Consider the following 17,073-nt stretch of genomic DNA (forward strand, 5'->3'; position numbering starts at 1 on the left):
TGTTTTCCATCTTCTTATCTTCCTTGCTTCTTTGTCTTCTGTTGTCTATTACTGCTTCTCAGTCCTGGCATCCTTCTTATTTTAGACTAATATCTCTCAGTCTCTTCTTTCCAGATAGTTGAAAATTAGGGATTTCTAAATGGAAGCCTTCATGCCACCCAAACAAAATGAAACAGGCACACTTAGATGGAAGTGAAGACACACTTCTGTCCTTAGATCTCTTACCTCTGAATCTGAGTCTCTTCCCACTGATTGTTTTCCTTCTCCCTTTTGTTTTCCTTCTCAACATTCATTTATAACTTCTTGAATCAGGGAACAGGGTTTCTGTTCTCTCATGCAGAAAGCAGCTTCATCCTACACAGTAAAGAGAACAGTAAAGATCTTTATATTGAGAATGAGAATTAAAAGAAGAAAGCATGGGATGCCTGGGTGGCTCAGTCATTAAGCATCTGTCTTCAGCTCAGGTCATGATCCCACTGTGCTGGTATCAAGACCCGCTTTGGGCTCCCTGCTCGGCAGGAAGCCTGCTTTTCCCTCTCTGATTCCCCCTGCTTGTGTTCCCTCTCCTGCTGTCTGTCTATCTCTCTCTGTCAAATAAATAAATAAAATCTTTAAAACAAGGGGCACCTGGGTGGCTCAGTGGGTTAAAGCCTCTGCTTTCGGCTTGGGTCATGATTCTAGGTCCTCGGATGGAGCCCCACATAGGGCTCTCTGCTCAGCGGGGTGCCTGCTTCCTCCTCTCTCTCTGCCTGCTTCTCTGCCTACTTGTGACCTCTGTCTGTCAAATACATTAAAAAAAGGAAAAAACACTTTAAAACAAAACAAAAGAAGAAAGCAATGCAGAACTGAAAAGGTGAAATGCTGCAGAGTGCTTTGACAATTGGAGTATTTTATTTCTAGAAAAACCATAATCCAGGTACCAGAATTCTAATTTGAGTTCTTAAGAATAGTGATGATGTAAGACAACTTAATGTATATACAACAGCAACGCACTGTAATAGTGAGGCAACTCACATAAGCTTCCAGTTTTCTTAGTTTTTTTATTTTTAACATCTTGCTTAATGTGTTTGGTATTATGTGTCTAAAGTGTTGAAAGAACCTTGGAATGAGTGGTTCTATGGAACTGTAGGTGGTGCTATTTTTAATAATTCCAGAAATTTTTTTATAGGAGCATCTTTAGCAGAAATAGATTCTCCTCGGTTGCCTTCGCATTTATCAGAGTATGAGCGGGATACCTTACTTGTTCAACCTGAGGTAAATAAAGTCTTTAATAATATGTAGTACTTTTTACAGGATATATATTATTCACATTTATGCGTATGTACGTTTAACCACTGCATTTTACCTAAATTATGTGTGTATGCTTCTTTTTATAGGAAGTAGTAGAAATGTCACACATGCCAGGAGAGCTGTTTAATTTATATCTTCACCAAAACTACATAGATTTCTTTGTGGAAGTAGATGATCTTGTCAGAGCCAGTGATTTTCTGAGTTTTGCAGATATCCTCAGCAGTGACTGGAATGTAAGACCATTTGACTTAACTGTTTTTGTTTATGAATATTTCCTCAATTTAGAAAGTTTATTTTTATCCCTCATTATTTGACTTCTTACGTAACTTCTTTTTTTTTTTTTTTAAGATTTTATTTATTTTTGAGAGAGAGAGCACAAGCTAGGGAGAGGGGCAGAAGGAGAAGCAGACTCCCTGCTGAGCAGAAAACCCAACTCGGGACTTGATCCCAGGACTCTGGGATCATGATGTGAGCCAAAGGAAGATGCTTAACCGACTGAGCTACCTAGGGACCCCTTATGTAACTTCTTAATAACAGTAATAAAACTCTTGGTTTCAGCTTAGGTTGTGATCTCATGGTTCATGGGATCGAGCCCTGAACTTGGGGCTCCTCCCCACACTCAGCAGAGAGTCTGCTAAAGATTCTTTCCCTCTGCCCCTCCCTGAATCACACATGTGCATGTTCTCTCTCTCTAAAATAAATCAATAAATACTAAAAAAAATATAGGGAACATACATTAAGTAAATATGATTAGTATTTTTTTGGCATCAGCAGTACCAGTAGTAGCACTGCATTGTAAATCTCTTATTTTCTTTATTTTACATTTTGTCTCCTTTTTAGACACGGTCTTTACTCAATCAATATAGTATATCCATAGCTACAAGAGGTGTGATACATTCCAACAAAGCCCGAGGATTTGCTCATTGCCAAGGAGGAGGATCAAGTTTTCGACCCTTGCACAAACCCCAGTGGTTTCTTATAAATAAAAAGGTAAAAAAAGAATTTTAATTTTTTATAGGTAAACTTTATAGTATGTGAATTATATTTCAGTAAAGCAGTTATTTTTTATAAGTTTTTAAAAAGTGTTTTATTATAAGCAAGAAATAGTTGCTAAAACCTGCAATTTTCTTAGAATTGTAGTAAGACATAAAAAGGACGCTCTTCTTGAATGCCTCATTATTTTTAAGGAAAAAAACACTAAAAATTTAAAAGTACATATTTTATTTCTTAGTTGATTATTATTGAATTCACAGGATCATTATAATTATCTTTCAGTTTTAATTAAAAATAGGTGGGGAGAGCCTGAGTGGCTCAGAGGGTTAAAGCCTCTGCCTTCGGCTTAGGTCATGATCTCAGGGTCCTGGGATCGAGCCCCGCATCGGACTCTCTGCTCAGCAGGCAGCTTGCTTCCTCCTCTCTCTTCTCTCTCTGCCTGCCTCTCTGCCTACTTGTGATCTCTGTCTGTCAAATAAATAAATAAATAAATAAATCTTAAAAAAAAAAAAACATATGGACACCTGGCTGGCTCAGTTGGAAGAATGTGTGACTCTTAATCTCAGGGTTGTGAGTTCAAGCCCCACATTGGGTGTAGAGATTACTTTAAAAAAAAAAAAGAAGAAGAAGAAGAAGGAAAAAAGGTAAATCTTTGCTTTGCCTCTAACCATTTGGACGAATTATTTTACCTAGTGTGCACTTAGTTTCCACAGCTTTTTTTTTTTAAAGATTTTATTTATTTATTTGACAGACAAAGATCACAAGTAGGCAGAGAGTCAGGCAGAGAGAGAGAAGAGGAAGCAGGTTCCCCGCTGAGTAGAGAGCCTGTTGCGGGGCTCAATTCCAGGAGCCTGGGATCATGACCTGAGCCAAAGGCAGAGGCTTTAACCCACTGAGCCACCCAGGTGCCGCTAGTTTCCACAGCTTTAAAGGATTCATTAGCAATAAAAAATGGGTGGCCCCCCCACTTTGAATACTGCACACAGAAAGATTTTTTTTCATGAATTTTCATCTTTAAAAAATGAGTATAATAATTAAAGTTCATATACAGATTTCTGGCTCAGAATTCCTCTAACTCCTGAAAAGAATGCAAAGTAAGGCAGCACTGGTCTATGTTTTTACATGGCAGCAATCTGATCAAGCCAAGTAGCATCTGTCCCTTGAAGATGGGAGTGGTGGGTACTACTTTCTCCAGCTGTCTCACTGCACTGATTTTATATACCTGCCTATCTTCTACAGCATCCAAATTTGTGGCCCTTGGACTACGTCATCTCTAAGATGTTTTCCAGTTTGTAAATCATATGGCTAAATATGAGCCTGCAATTCGTTACCTAAGACATTTTTCCAACAGATTTCTTGGAGAATTTGATGACTTTTAACCAGTTTATGTCCCTTATTGATTTGCTTTGCTCTTTATAATACGAATATTAATTTTCCTTATAGTTCCATACAGATTGTCTCTGTAAAACTGTAAGGTCCTTGAAAGCAGATTGTGCTTCTCTCCTCCTCAGCCTAGCATTGTACCCATGTTAACTAAAGAAAATAATTTTTTTTAACTGAGAAACAAACCCTCACATAAATTAAGCCAAATTCCTTTCGTTTTTAAGATTCTTTTTCTTTCTACATTTAGGTCTCTTAAAAAAAAGTCTTATTGCTGTTATGTCAGATAGGAAATAGTTTTACAGGTAAAATGCTTTATTAGGTAAGATTAGAACAGTTATAAAAACTAATTACATAAACTCTTAAAATATGTGGTATATAAACACAATTTGGGATACAGTAAACTTAGTTTGTCTAGGAATACATCTCCATATTTTTTTATTTTTCATTTCATCTTTTTTTTCCTATACAGTATCGGGAAAATTGCTTGACAGCAAAAGCACTTTTTTCTGACTTCTGCTTACCAGCTTTATGCCTCCAAACTCAGCTGTTGCCATACCTTGCCTTGCTAACCATTCCAATGAGAAATCCAGGTAATAACATGGGTTTTTATTTATCCCAAGAATTAGTATTTTACAACTTTATAACGTTCTGTAGGTCAACTCATTGCTTTATTCTAGTGAGCTAAGTTTTTTTTCCCCTTTATTTTTTGATCCAGAATTAATATGTACTTTTTACTTAAAAAGGAAGAAAGCAATACAGATATATATATAAAGTAAAAGCTAAAAGTCTTCTATAACCACAGGTAATTGCTTTTCAAAGACTACAAAAGTCTACAAATTCTTGTAGACTTTATTCTGTGCATATACAAACATTAGACATATGCTTTAATTGGCATATGACATTTATCATGAGTAGCACTCCATATTTTATAAATAAGTACTAAATCAGCTCCAGAGGTTGGGAAGTCCAAAATCAAGATACAGGCAGATCCAGTGTCTGGTGAAGACCTCATTCCTACCTTGTAGATGGCTGTCATCTTATATTCTCACATGGCAGAAAGCAGAGCAAAGAGAAAGCCCTCTCTGATGTCCCTTTTATAAATATCAAAAATCCAGGATCATTTTATACTTCGCTTGCCCTAGTCCTGGAATTAGGAATTTCAGGAGTCCTGGTTCCTTATAGTGGAAATGATATTTAAGATTTAGGGTCTGGGGCTGCCTCGCTTGCTCTGTTGATAGAGCATGTGACTCTTGATCTAGGGGTTGTGAGTTCAATCTCCATATTGGGCATATAGCCTAAAAAAAAAAGAATTTAGGATCAGGACACTAGATATGGTCCTTGCTACTGGAATATCATTGTGTCTAGGCTGTTTCAGTGGAACAAAGCTAGGAAGTGTGTGTGCATGTGTGTGTGTATGATGCGTGTGTAAACCATGAGTTCACAACAATACATTCTGTTTTAGCCTAACACCACAGAGTTTATTCTCACCTTTCCCAGTTTATTATCTAGTACTGGTTTAGACTACTTACATTGGAATTATCTGGAGATTCATTTATCTACTAATTAAAAATTCAGATTATGGGATCACAAACTCAGTTTTCCATATCAAAAAGCTGTTTTTAAAAAAATCCTAATTCTGTTCTGTAGTGGATCTTTAATAAGGTGAGTATGCAAGACCCCTCACAGTGTTAGATTAACAAACGTCGAAGGGTTTATAAAATTCAGTCAAAAATAAGGTGTTTGGGGAGGTTGCAAAGATGGTGGAGGATAGGGGACCCTATTTTAGCCAGTCCCCTGAAGTAAGTAAGCTGGATATCTACCACAGCACTCTGAATACCTACAAAATCTGCCTGAGACATAGGAGGATATATCTGGATCTCTACAAACAGATATCTCCAGTGTTTAGTTTCGAGGTATGAAGCAGGGAGCCATGATTTTATGGGCAGGTATTGGAAGATAAATGGAAGTGGGAGGGAGCCTCTGGGATCCTATACCACTGGAGTGCAAAAGGCTCTCGTGCTGGGGCCCAAACAGAGACTTGCATACCATAGAGGTGGAGGAAGAACTTTAGGGCAGCCCCCCAAGCTGAAACCTGAAGCTGCAGGGGCGCAAATGCGAACTGGGGGTTGCTGACAGTTTTAGAAAGACAAAGGGCAGAGACATGGCTGGACCTGGACGTGAGGGCTGAGAGTGCTTCTGTGGGGTGCACACAACCCAGGATGCTGTGGTTTTTAGCAGCACAGACAAAAACAGAGATACTATCGCTTGGAAAGTTCACTGAAGAACAGACTGCGCTCTCTCTGTTCTGAGACAGAGGTTTATAGATATGATCACTTCTGCTCTGTTGGAAGAAATGCAGAAAGATGCCGGGGAAAGCTACCAGAGAACAAAAGCCTCAAAAAACCAGTTTTCACTCAGTCTATCCCCCACCAACAAGGGGCAGGGCAACTCTGCCCAAAAACGATTGCCTGAGTAACAGCAAGGCAGGTCCCTCCCCAGAAGACAGGATGGGAGAACAAGAGGCTGACAACTTTAAGGTCTCTATAAAATAGGGGCATCTTGCTTGAGTTGTGATCAATAATTCGGACTCTGTACATTCCCTCAGCCATCCCTCAACAGAATGACTAAGGGAGGAACCCCCAGACTGTGACCTCTGCTACAGAACTAATGGATATGGATATAAAAAAAGATGTCAGAAATAGACTTCAAGGTAACATTTATGCAGACAGTAGCTAGGATGGAGAAAACCATTAATGGCAACATATATTCTCTAAGGGCACAAATGAGAGCTGATCTGGCAGAACTTAAAAATGCTATCAATGAGATCCAGTCTAATCTAGATACTCTTTTTTATTTTTTAAGATTTTATTTATTTATTTGACAGAGAAAGAAATCACAAGTAGGCAGAAAGGCAGGCAGAGGAAGAGGGGGAAACAGATCTATCCAACAAGAAGATCTAACAATTTTAAATATCTATGCCCCTAGCGTGGGAGCAGCCAACTATATAAGCCACCTGTTAACCAAAATAAAGAGACATACTGAAAAAAAAAAAAAAGAGAGAGAGAGAGAAAGACATATTGATAATAATACATTACTAGTAGGAGACTCAACACTCCACACAATCACTAATAGGAGACCCAACACTCCACATCTTAGCAGAAAATCAGCAAAGAAACAAGAGCTTTGAATGACTCAGTGGACCAAATGGACGTCATAGATAAATACAGAACATTCCACCCTAAAGCAACAGAATGCTCATTCTTCAGCAGACATGGAGCTTTCTCCAAAATAGATCACATAATGGGTCACAAATCAGGTTCAACCAATACCAAAGATTGAGATTATTCCATGTATAGTCACATACCACAATGCTTTGAAACCAAAACTCAATCAGAAGAAAAAGTTTGGAAGAAATTCAAACACTCGGAAGCTAAAGACTATCCTGCTCAAGAATGTTTGGGTCAGGGTACCTGGGTGGCTCAGAAGCCTCTGTCTTCACTCAGGTCATGATCTCAGGGTCCTGGGATTGAGCCCCACCTCAGGCTCTCTGCTCAGCAGGGAGCCTGCTTCCTTCTTTCTCTGCCTACTTGTGATCTCTCTCTCTCGCTCTTTCTGTCAAATAAATAAATAAAATCTTTAAAAAGAAAAAATGTTTGCGTCAACCAGGAAATCAAAGAAGAACTTAAACAATTCATGGAAACCAGTGAGAACAAAAACATATCAGTCCAAAACCAATGGGATACAGCAAAGGTGGTCCTCAGGGGGAAATACATACCATCCAAGCCTCACTCAAGAAAATAGAAAAAGCCAGAATACACAAACTATGTTTACACCTTGAACTGGAGAAGCAACAACAAATTAAGCCCAATGCATGCACTAGAAGGGAAATAATTAAGTTTAGAGCAGAGATCAATGAATTAGAAACCAGAAATACAGTAGAACACATCAACGAAACTGGAAGCGGTTTCTTTGAAAGAATAAGATCAATAAACCACTTGCCAGACTTATCCAAAAAAAAAAAAGAGAGAAAGGATCCAAATTAATAAAATTATGAATGAAAGGGCACAGTCATGTCTAACACCAAGGAAATAGAAACAACTATCAGAAATTATCAACAACAACTATATGTGAATAAATTAAGCAACCTAGAAGAAATGGATGCATTTCTGGAAAACTAGAAACTACCAAGGAAGAAATGGATAACCTGAATAGACCAATAACCAGTAATGACATTAAAGCAGTGATCAAAAACCTCCCAAAAACCAGAGTCCAGGACCTGATGGATTCACTGGTAAATTCTACCAAATATCCAAAGAAGAAATAAAACCTATTTTCCTGAAGCTGTTTCAAAAATTAGAAGGAAAACTTACAGACTCATTCTGTGAGTCCAGCATTACCTTGCTTGCTCCCCAAACCAGGCAAAGACCCTTTCAAAAAGGAGAATTTCAGACCAATATTCCTGATGAATATGGATGACAAAATTTTCAACAAGATCCTAGCTAATAGGATCCAATAGTACATTAAAAAGATTATCCACCACGACCAAGTGGGATTCATCCCTGGGGTGCAACGGTGTTCAACATTCACAAATCAATATGATAGAACACATTAATAAGAGGAGAGAGAAGAACTGTATGGTCCTCTCAATTGATGCAAAAAAAAATATTTGAAAAAATACAGCATCCTTTCCTGATTAAAACTCTTTGGAGTATAGGGATAGAGGGAATACTCCTCAATATCATAAAATCCATCTGTGAAAAATCCACCCCGAATATCATTCTCAATGGGGAAAAGCTGAGAGCCTTTCCCTTGAAATCAGGAACACAACAAGGATGTCCACTCTTGCCACTTTTGTTCAACGTAGTATTGGAAGTCTAACCACAGCAATCAGACAACAAAGAGAAAAGGTACTCTGATTGGCAAAGTAGAAGTCAAACTCTCTCTGTTTGCAGATGACATGATACTTTATGTAGAAAACCCAAAAGATTCCACCCCCAAATTACTAGAACTCTAATTCAGTAATGTGGCAGGATACAAAATCAATGTACAGAAATCAGTTGCTAAATCAGGAAACAACAGATGCTGGTGAGGGTGTGGAGAAAGGGGAACCCTCCTTCATTGTTGGTGGGAATGCAAGCTGGTGCAGCCACTCTGGAAGACAGCATGGAGGCTCCTCAAAAAGTTGAAAATAGGGTGCCTGGGTGCCTTAGGGGGTTAAGCCGCTGCCTTTGGCTCAGGTCATGATATCAGGGTCCTGGGATGGAGCCCCGCATCGGACTCTCTGCTCAGCAGGGAGCCTGCTTCCCTCTCTCTCTCTGCCTGCTTGTGATCTCTTTCTGTCAAATAAATAAAATCTTAAAAAAAAAAAAAAAGATGAAAACAGAGCTACCCTGTGACCCAGCAATCACACTACTGGGTATTTACCCTAAAGATACAAATGGAGTGATCCAAAGGGGCACGTGCACCCGAATGTTTATAACAGCAATGTCCACAATAGCCAAACTCCTAGATGTCCATCAACAGATGAATGAATAAAGAAGATGTGGTATATCTACAATGGAATACTATGCAGCCATCAAAAGAATCAACATTTGTGACGACATGGGTGGAACTAGAGGGTATTATGCTGAGTGAAATAAGTCAATCCAAGAAAGACAGTTATCATGTGAACTCCCTGATATGAGGAATTTGAGAAGCAATGTAGGGGCTTGGGGGGTAGGGAAGGAAAAAATGAAACAAGATGGGATTGGGAGGGAGACAAACCATAAGAGACTCTTAATCTCACAAAACAAACTGAGGGTTGCTGGCAGGGGTGGGAGTGGGGGAGAGGGTGGTTGGGTTATGGACATTGGGGGAGGGTATGTGCTGTGAAGTGTGTAAATGTGGCGATTCACAGACCTGTATGGGGCTAATAATGGTGCTAATAATACATGATTATTAATATGATTATTAATATTATTAATACATAAGAATTGATGTAATGTTAATAAAGTTAATAATTTAAAAAGAAATCAGTTGCTTTCTAATACACTAACAATGTAACTGTAGAAAGAGAAATTAGAGAATAGATTCCATTTATAGTAGCACCAAAACCCATAAGATACCTTGGAATAAACCTAACCAAAGAGGCAAGGGATCTACTACACTCTAGAAACTACAGAACACTCATGAAAGAAATTGAAGAAGAAACAAAAAGATACAAAAACATTCCATGTTCATGGGTTGGAAGAATAAATATTGTTAAAATCTGCTGGCCAGAGCAATCTATACTTCCAAAGCTATCCCAATCAAAATACCAATGGCATTTTTCAAAGTGCTGGAACAAACAATCCTAAAATTTGTATAGAATCAGAAAAGACCCCGAAGCGCCAAGGATATGATTTTGAAAAAGAAAAGCTGGGGGCATCATGTTGCCTGATTTTAAGCTATATTACAAAGCTATAATCACCAAGACAGCATGGTACTGGCACAAAAACAGAGACATAAGCCAGTGGAACAGAATAGAGAGCCCAGATATGGACCCTCAATTCTATGGTCAAGTAATCCTCAACAAAGCAGGAAGAAATATCCTATGGATGAAAGACAGTCTCTTCAATAAATGGTGCTGGGAAAATTGGATAGCTGTATACAGAAGAATGAAACTCGACCATTCTCTTACACCATACACAAAGATAAACTCAAAATGGATGAAAGACCTCAGTGCGAGACAGGAATCCATCAGAATTCTAGAGGAGAACATAGGCAGTAACCTTCAGCATTGGCCATAGCAACTTCGTTCAAGACACGTCTCCAAAGGCAAGGGAAACAAAAGCAAAAGTGAACTTTTGGCACTTCATCAAGATAAAAAGCTTCTGAAAAGCAAAGGAAATAGTCAACAATACAAAGAGGCAACCCATGGAATGGGAGAAGATATTTACAAATGACACTACAAAGGGCTGATATCCAGGATCTATAAAGAACTTCTCAAACTAAACACCCAAAAAACAAATAACCAAGTAAAAAAATGGGCAGAAAAGGGGCACCTGGGTGGCTCAGTGGATTAAGCCTCTACCTTCAGCTCAGGTCATGATCTCCGGGTCCTGGGATCGAGCCCCGCATCAGGCTCTCTGCTTGGTGGGGAGCCTGCTTCCCCCCTCTCTCTGCCTACTTGTGATCTCTGTCAAATAAATAAATAAAATCTTTAAAAAAGAAATCGGCAGAAGACATAAACAGACACTTCTCCAAAGAAGGCATACACATGAAAAATGTTCATCATCATTAGCCATCAGGGAAATTCAAATCAAAATCACATCAAGATACCACCTTACACCAGTCAGAATGGCAAAAATTGACAAGGCAAGGAACAACAAATGTTGAGAGAGCTTGTGGAGAAGGGGGAACCCTCTTACACTGTTGGTGGGAATGCAGGTTGGTATAGCCACTTTGGAAAACAGTGTGGAAATTCCTCAAAAAATTAAAAATAGAACTGCCTTATGACTTAGCGATTGCACTACTGGGTATTTACCCCAAAGATACAGATGTAGTGAAAAGAAGGACCTCATGCTCCCCGCAGTGTTCATAGCACCAGTGTCCCCAATAACTAAACTGTGGAAAAAGCTGAAATGCCCCTCAACAGATGAATGGTGAAAGAAGATGTGGTCCATGTATATAATGGAATGTTACTCAGCCATCAGAAGGGATGAATTCCCAACTTTTGCATCAACATGAATGGGACTGGAGGAGATTATGCTGAGTGAAATAAGACAAGCAGAGAAAGCCAATTATCATATGGTTTCACTTATTTGTGGAGCATAAAGTATAGCATGGAGGACATTAGGAGAAGGAAGGGGAAAATGAAGGAGGAGACAAACCATGAGAGACCATGGACTCCTTGAAACAAACGGAGGGTTTTAGTGGGGAGGGGGTAGAAGGGATGGGTTAGTCCGGTGATGGGTATTAAGGAGGGCACATAGTGCATGGAGCACTGGGTATAATATGCAAGCAATGAGTCATGGAACACTACATCAAAAACTAATGATGTATTGTATGGTGACTAACATAACAAAGTAAGAAGAAATGTTTTGAGGCCTCCTGGCTGGCTGGCTGGGTTGGTAGAGCATGCAACTTTTTTTTTCCCCCCAGTATTTATTAAAGAGCATGTGCAGGGGGGAGGGTTGGGTGGGGTGAAAGAGAGAAGAGTCTTAGGCCAACTCAGTGCTGAGCATAGAGCCCTCAGGCTCCATCCCACAGCCCTGAGATCGTGACCTGAGCTGAAACCAAGAGTTGGACACTCAACCCACTGCAAAACGAGGCATGCAACTCTTGATCTTGGGGTGGGAGTTAAATTGGGGCGTGGACCCTACTTTAAAAAAAAGAAAATATATATATGTTTTACTTATCATTTTTGCCCCATTTCTTTATTTACATGTCATTTTAGACATTATTTATTTACTTTTTACTTCTTTCTCTTTGTCTTTTATTCTCTTTGTCTTTTATTTATGCTTAAAGGTATACCACATACCTTTGATAGCTTTGTTCATTTCTCTCCATTTTCTCTCTCTCCTTTGATTACACAGTATTTATCAGTCCTGTTCAAGTTGACTAATTCTTTCTTCAGCCAGTTCAAATCTACTCTTGAGCCCCTGTAGTGAGTCACTGTTCTAGGTGAGTGCTAAAGTGTAAGTAAGTAGCCTCTGATCATCATGGCTGGGACCTTCACAGTGTGGACCCACTTCCCTAAAGGAACTTGGGTGAGGGCCATTGTAGTTCAAGGAGGAAGCAGGATTCTCAGCCTGCTGTTCTAATAGGATAGAGCTTTCATGCTTTAGGTTGGAGAAAGGGAGTCCTGAATTTTTGGCTAGCCACAGGAGGGAAGGAGTCCTATGGGTCCTTGGCTGCACCCACCTAGCATGAAGTCTCTCTAAAGCTAAAGAAGCAATGGAGTGAGTCCTGGTTCAAATGCCACAGACTCTTGTTGTTAGATTTTCCTGAATAAATGTTTTTTCAGAATATAAAAATTTATCATCTTAAACCATTTTTAAGTATGTAGTTCAGTGGAGATGAGCATATTCACTTTGTAAAACCAATCCCTAGAACTTTGTAATCTTGCAAATTTGAAACTACACACGTTAAACACTACCTCCCACTCCCTGCCCACCACCTATCTTCTCTTTCTGAATTTGATTACTTTAAGTACCTCACCTAAGTGGACTCATGCAATGTTTGTCCTTTTGTGACTTACTTCTCACAGCATGGCATCTAAGTTCATTTATATTACAGTATATGTCAGGGAGCCAATTTGGCTCAGTCATTTAAGCATCTGATTCTTGGTTTTGGCTCAGGTCATTATCTGAGGGTCATGAGATGGAACCCCACTTCGAGCTCCACACTGGCTGTGGAGCCTGCCTAAGATTCTCTTTCTCCTTTCCCTCTATCCCTCTCCCCCCACAAAATAAAATAATATATATTTAAAATTATATGTATCAGAATTTCCTTTTTAAGGTTGAATAATACCACATTGTGTGTATATACCACATTTTGTTTATCCATTCATCTGCTGATGGACGTATAAGTTGTCCACCTTTTGGCTATTGTGAATGATGCTGTTACGAACATGGGTGTACAAATACTTTTTGAGACTGTGCTGTCAGTTCTTTTGGGTATATACCCAGAAATGGAATTGCTAAGTCATACAGTAATTCTGTATTTAATTTTTTAAGGAACTGCCTTACCATTTTCCACAGCAGTTATACCATTTTACATTTCCACTAACAATCCCCAAGGGTTTCACTTTCTGCACATCTTTGTGAAACTTCTTTTTCTTTTTTTTTTTTAATAATAGACATCGTAAAGGATGTGAAATGGTGTCCTGTGGTTTTCATTTGAATTTTCCAGAGTATTCATGATTTTCATGTGCTTGTTGTCCATTTGTTTATCTTCAGAGAATTGTCTGTCTAAAGCTTTTTAAAAATCTGTTTCAGCTCAGATTTCTTTTATTCAAGATATTGGAAGGCTTCCTCTGAAACGACACTTTGGAAGGTAAGCTGAATTAATTTTAAAAACTTGTTTCAAGGGGCGCCTGGGAGACACAGTGGGTTAAGCCTCTGCCTTCGGCTAAGGTCGTGATCTCAGGGTCCTGGGATCGAGCCCCACTTTAGGCTCTGCTCAGCAGCGAGCCTGCTTCCCCCTCTCTCTCTCTCTATGCGTGCCTCTCTGCCTACTTGTGATCTTTCTCTGTCAAATAAATAAATAAATTCTTAAAAAAAACCAAAGCAGATAACAAACAAAAAAAACCTGTTTCAAAACCTGTTACTGAAATGTCCACTGAATGTTACCTATTTATTAAGTATACAGCCAGTAAAATTTATCTGTAAAATCTAAGAAATAGTTGTTATTCCCAGTGATTAGTGACCATATGATTGTGTTGTAGATCCATCATTTTATTACATATAACAGTATATTTTCACTGGCTCACATATATTTTCACTGGCTCACAATCATAAAAGTAAGGGGATTTTAAAAATTCTTCATTTAACAAATCTTGCATACGTGGAAACCCCTTTTCAACCTTTCCTGCCCAGAGGTGTTCTTAGCCTGTGTTTCATGCCTGCATTGACCAGCAACTACCACAAAAGCACTCTTTTTTTTTTTTTTTTAAACTTCCTTCTCTTAGTAGATTCAGACAAATTAAAAAACAAAACAAAACAAAACCACAGATATAGAGAGGTAAATCTTTATTTGTGCTATTCCTTTTATTCCAAAATCACTTCTGGGCTAATACAGTGATTAAGACAATACCTATGTTTCATTTCTACTTAGCTTATTTGTAAGGTCAAATTTTAAAAGTTTTAAAAGGGCTTTTTAACTGCTATTACTGGTTCAACTACTTGATCTAACTTGGGAGACAGGATTTGTCAGTGCTATTTACTATAGTCATTCATGATAACCGTATTTAGGGATGCCTGGCTGGCACAGTGAAGATAGAGTATGAGACTCTCAATCTCAGGTTGTGAGTGCGAGCCCCACACTGGATATAGAGATTATTTAAATAAACAATCATGATGACCATATTTAATATTATCATTGATTCATGTTGACAATATTAAACATTAATATATAGCTTGATAGTTAATATTTAATAGTTCTCTAGTTTCTGTAATATAACCTACACCTTATTTTTGTACATTTAGCTTATTTCCAATTTTATCACAATTTTCCTTGTAGCTTTAATCATTGTGAACATCAAATGCTATTTACATAGAATGTATTCCTAAAAATAAACTTGCTGGATCCATAGATATACACTTTTCTGAAGCCTTTATTCTATATTGCCAGATTACTTCCAAGAATATTTTGTCAGTTTTATGTCCACTTACAGTGTATCAATATATTCTTTTCTCCTAGCTCTTAGCATCACTGGGTTTTATTAAAATCTTCCTAAAAAGTCTTGTGGCACTTGGCTGGCTTAGTCAGAAGAGTATGAGACTCTCGATCTCGGGATTGAGTCCCACGTTGGGTGTAGAGATTAATCTTGTGTTTGAGTCCCACATTGAGTGTAGAGATTACGTAAATAAATGAAACTTTAATAACTAACTAACTAAATAAATAAAGGTCTTTGCCAGTTTTAAAGATGATGGTAGTACATTATTTTAATTTCAATTTTTATTTTTTTTAAAGATTTTCATTTATTTAATTGTCAGAGAGAGAGAGAACGTGAGTGAGCATAGGCAGACAGAGTGGCAGTCAAAGGCAGAGGGAGAAGCAGGCTCCCTGCCGAGCAAGGAGCCCGATGTGGGACTCGATCCCAGGACGCTGGGATCATGACCTGAGCCGAAGGCGGCCGCTTAACCAACTGAGCCACCCAGGTGTCCCTAATTTCAATTTTTAAAATTAATTAGGTTGAACAATTTAGTTACCATTTCTATTTTTTATGTAAATTCTCCCATTTATACCCATTTTTTTCTTTTTCTTTTTTTCTTTTTTTTTTTTCTAAAGAGAGAGAGTGCATGGATGTGTACCCACAAGGTGAAGGAAGGGCAGAGGGCTAGGGAGAGAGAAAATATTAAGCAGGCTCCACTCTCAGTGTGGAGCCGATCTGAACCCTGAGATCATGACCTGAGTCTGAATCAGGAGTATGACACTTAACCGGCTGAGCCACCCAGGCGCCCCTACCCATTTTACTATTCTATTTAATTTTTCTTTTTAATTTGTAAGAACTGTTTAGCAAAGTCATTGATCAAGTCATTTATATTGTAAGTTGTAATGATTTTTTCACATATTGTCATTTACCTTGTACTCTTTTATACCATGAAATAAACTAAAGGGCTTGACTAAATAGCGAGCTCAGTCAGGGTAAGTGAAAGTCTAGAGATGGCTTCATAATTCTCACACGCATGGCATAATTTAAAGATAACCTGTTTTTTCGTTATTATGATGCCTGCATTATGAATCTGGCAGGTTGAAAATGGAAGCCCTGACCGACCGGGAACCTGGATTGATAGACCCAGACAGTGGAGATGAAGCCCATCTTAATGGAGGAGGGCAGCCTGCAGAGGAAGCTCTGGGTGAACCCACTCATACCGCGGAAACTGAAACGTGCTGTCTGCCTTTGAGTCAAAATAGTGGGAGTGAACTGCCTGCCAGCCAGCCTCAGCGCTTTTCCGCACAAGACATGGAAGAAGAAGAGCTGATAATAGAAGACTATGAGAGCGATGGGACATAGAAACCAGCCTGCCGGTCGTGGTACTACTTGGCAGGTTCATGTGCATTTTATTCAGTGGTATTTGGACAGAGATAATATACTTTTCAAATGAATGACAGCTTAATACTTCACTCTTGTAGTATTTCAGCACAAGAAACTGACTTCTCTTGTCATTTTGAAGTAAACAGATCAAGTTTCAAATAATATCTTAATTTTTTTTCTCTAGTATTTATTTAGTCTTGTGAGTGGTTGGGAGAGGAGGTCAGTGTGAATGACGTGTGTTTGAACATTATGCCAAATATCAAAGAATGTGAAGGAATAACTCAGAATACTAAAACTTTATGGGGTTGTAAATATGAATTATGAAACAGTTTAGCATGCAATTATGAGTGTAAATAAACCTTGTGCCTTATCCACAATTTCTCTATGGTCTCTAACTTCTCAAGTACCGTTTTTATATGCTGTACAGTGGACTATTTTAGATGCTTTTTGGAAAGTATTTAATTTATATCAAAATTAAAATGTTGAATTTCTTTTCGTTTCTTTTTTTAACTGTTTCCTAACATATAGTTTCGGCCACGTATCATTGGGCATACATGACTCTCCCTTTATCCGTTGTTAACTTTTCAAAAACAGGGAAGGGAATGGCAACCTTGCGATGAGAACTCTCCGGTGGGACTAATCACACCTTTTACTACCTTTCCGAGCTGTGTGCTCGCTCCGAGGCG

The 17,073-nt window shown here is 38.6% G+C and overlaps 1 protein-coding gene across 3 annotated transcripts in view; it reads left to right on the plus strand.

Annotated features, from left to right (window-relative positions):
- RAD17 (RAD17 checkpoint clamp loader component) overlaps window positions 1-16,878 on the plus strand; it is a 40,004-nt gene extending 23,126 nt beyond the window's left edge. For 2 of the 3 annotated variants that reach the window (XM_059418013.1, XM_059418012.1), the window contains 6 exons: window positions 1,169-1,254; window positions 1,377-1,523; window positions 2,131-2,280; window positions 4,136-4,256; window positions 13,626-13,683; window positions 16,102-16,878. In XM_059418013.1, coding sequence (XP_059273996.1) covers window positions 1,169-1,254; window positions 1,377-1,523; window positions 2,131-2,280; window positions 4,136-4,256; window positions 13,626-13,683; window positions 16,102-16,366 — 827 coding nt within the window. In that variant the 3' untranslated portion in view covers window positions 16,367-16,878. Of the gene's footprint in view, window positions 1-1,168; window positions 1,255-1,376; window positions 1,524-2,130; window positions 2,281-4,135; window positions 4,257-12,221; window positions 12,321-13,625; window positions 13,684-16,101 lie in introns of those variants that run through there. The other variant, XM_059418014.1, reaches the window with a different exon arrangement.
- Window positions 16,879-17,073: the final 195 nt, after the last annotated feature.

Source organism: Mustela nigripes, chromosome 12 (genome assembly GCF_022355385.1).
Source record: "Mustela nigripes isolate SB6536 chromosome 12, MUSNIG.SB6536, whole genome shotgun sequence".
NCBI lineage: Eukaryota > Metazoa > Chordata > Mammalia > Carnivora > Mustelidae > Mustela > Mustela nigripes.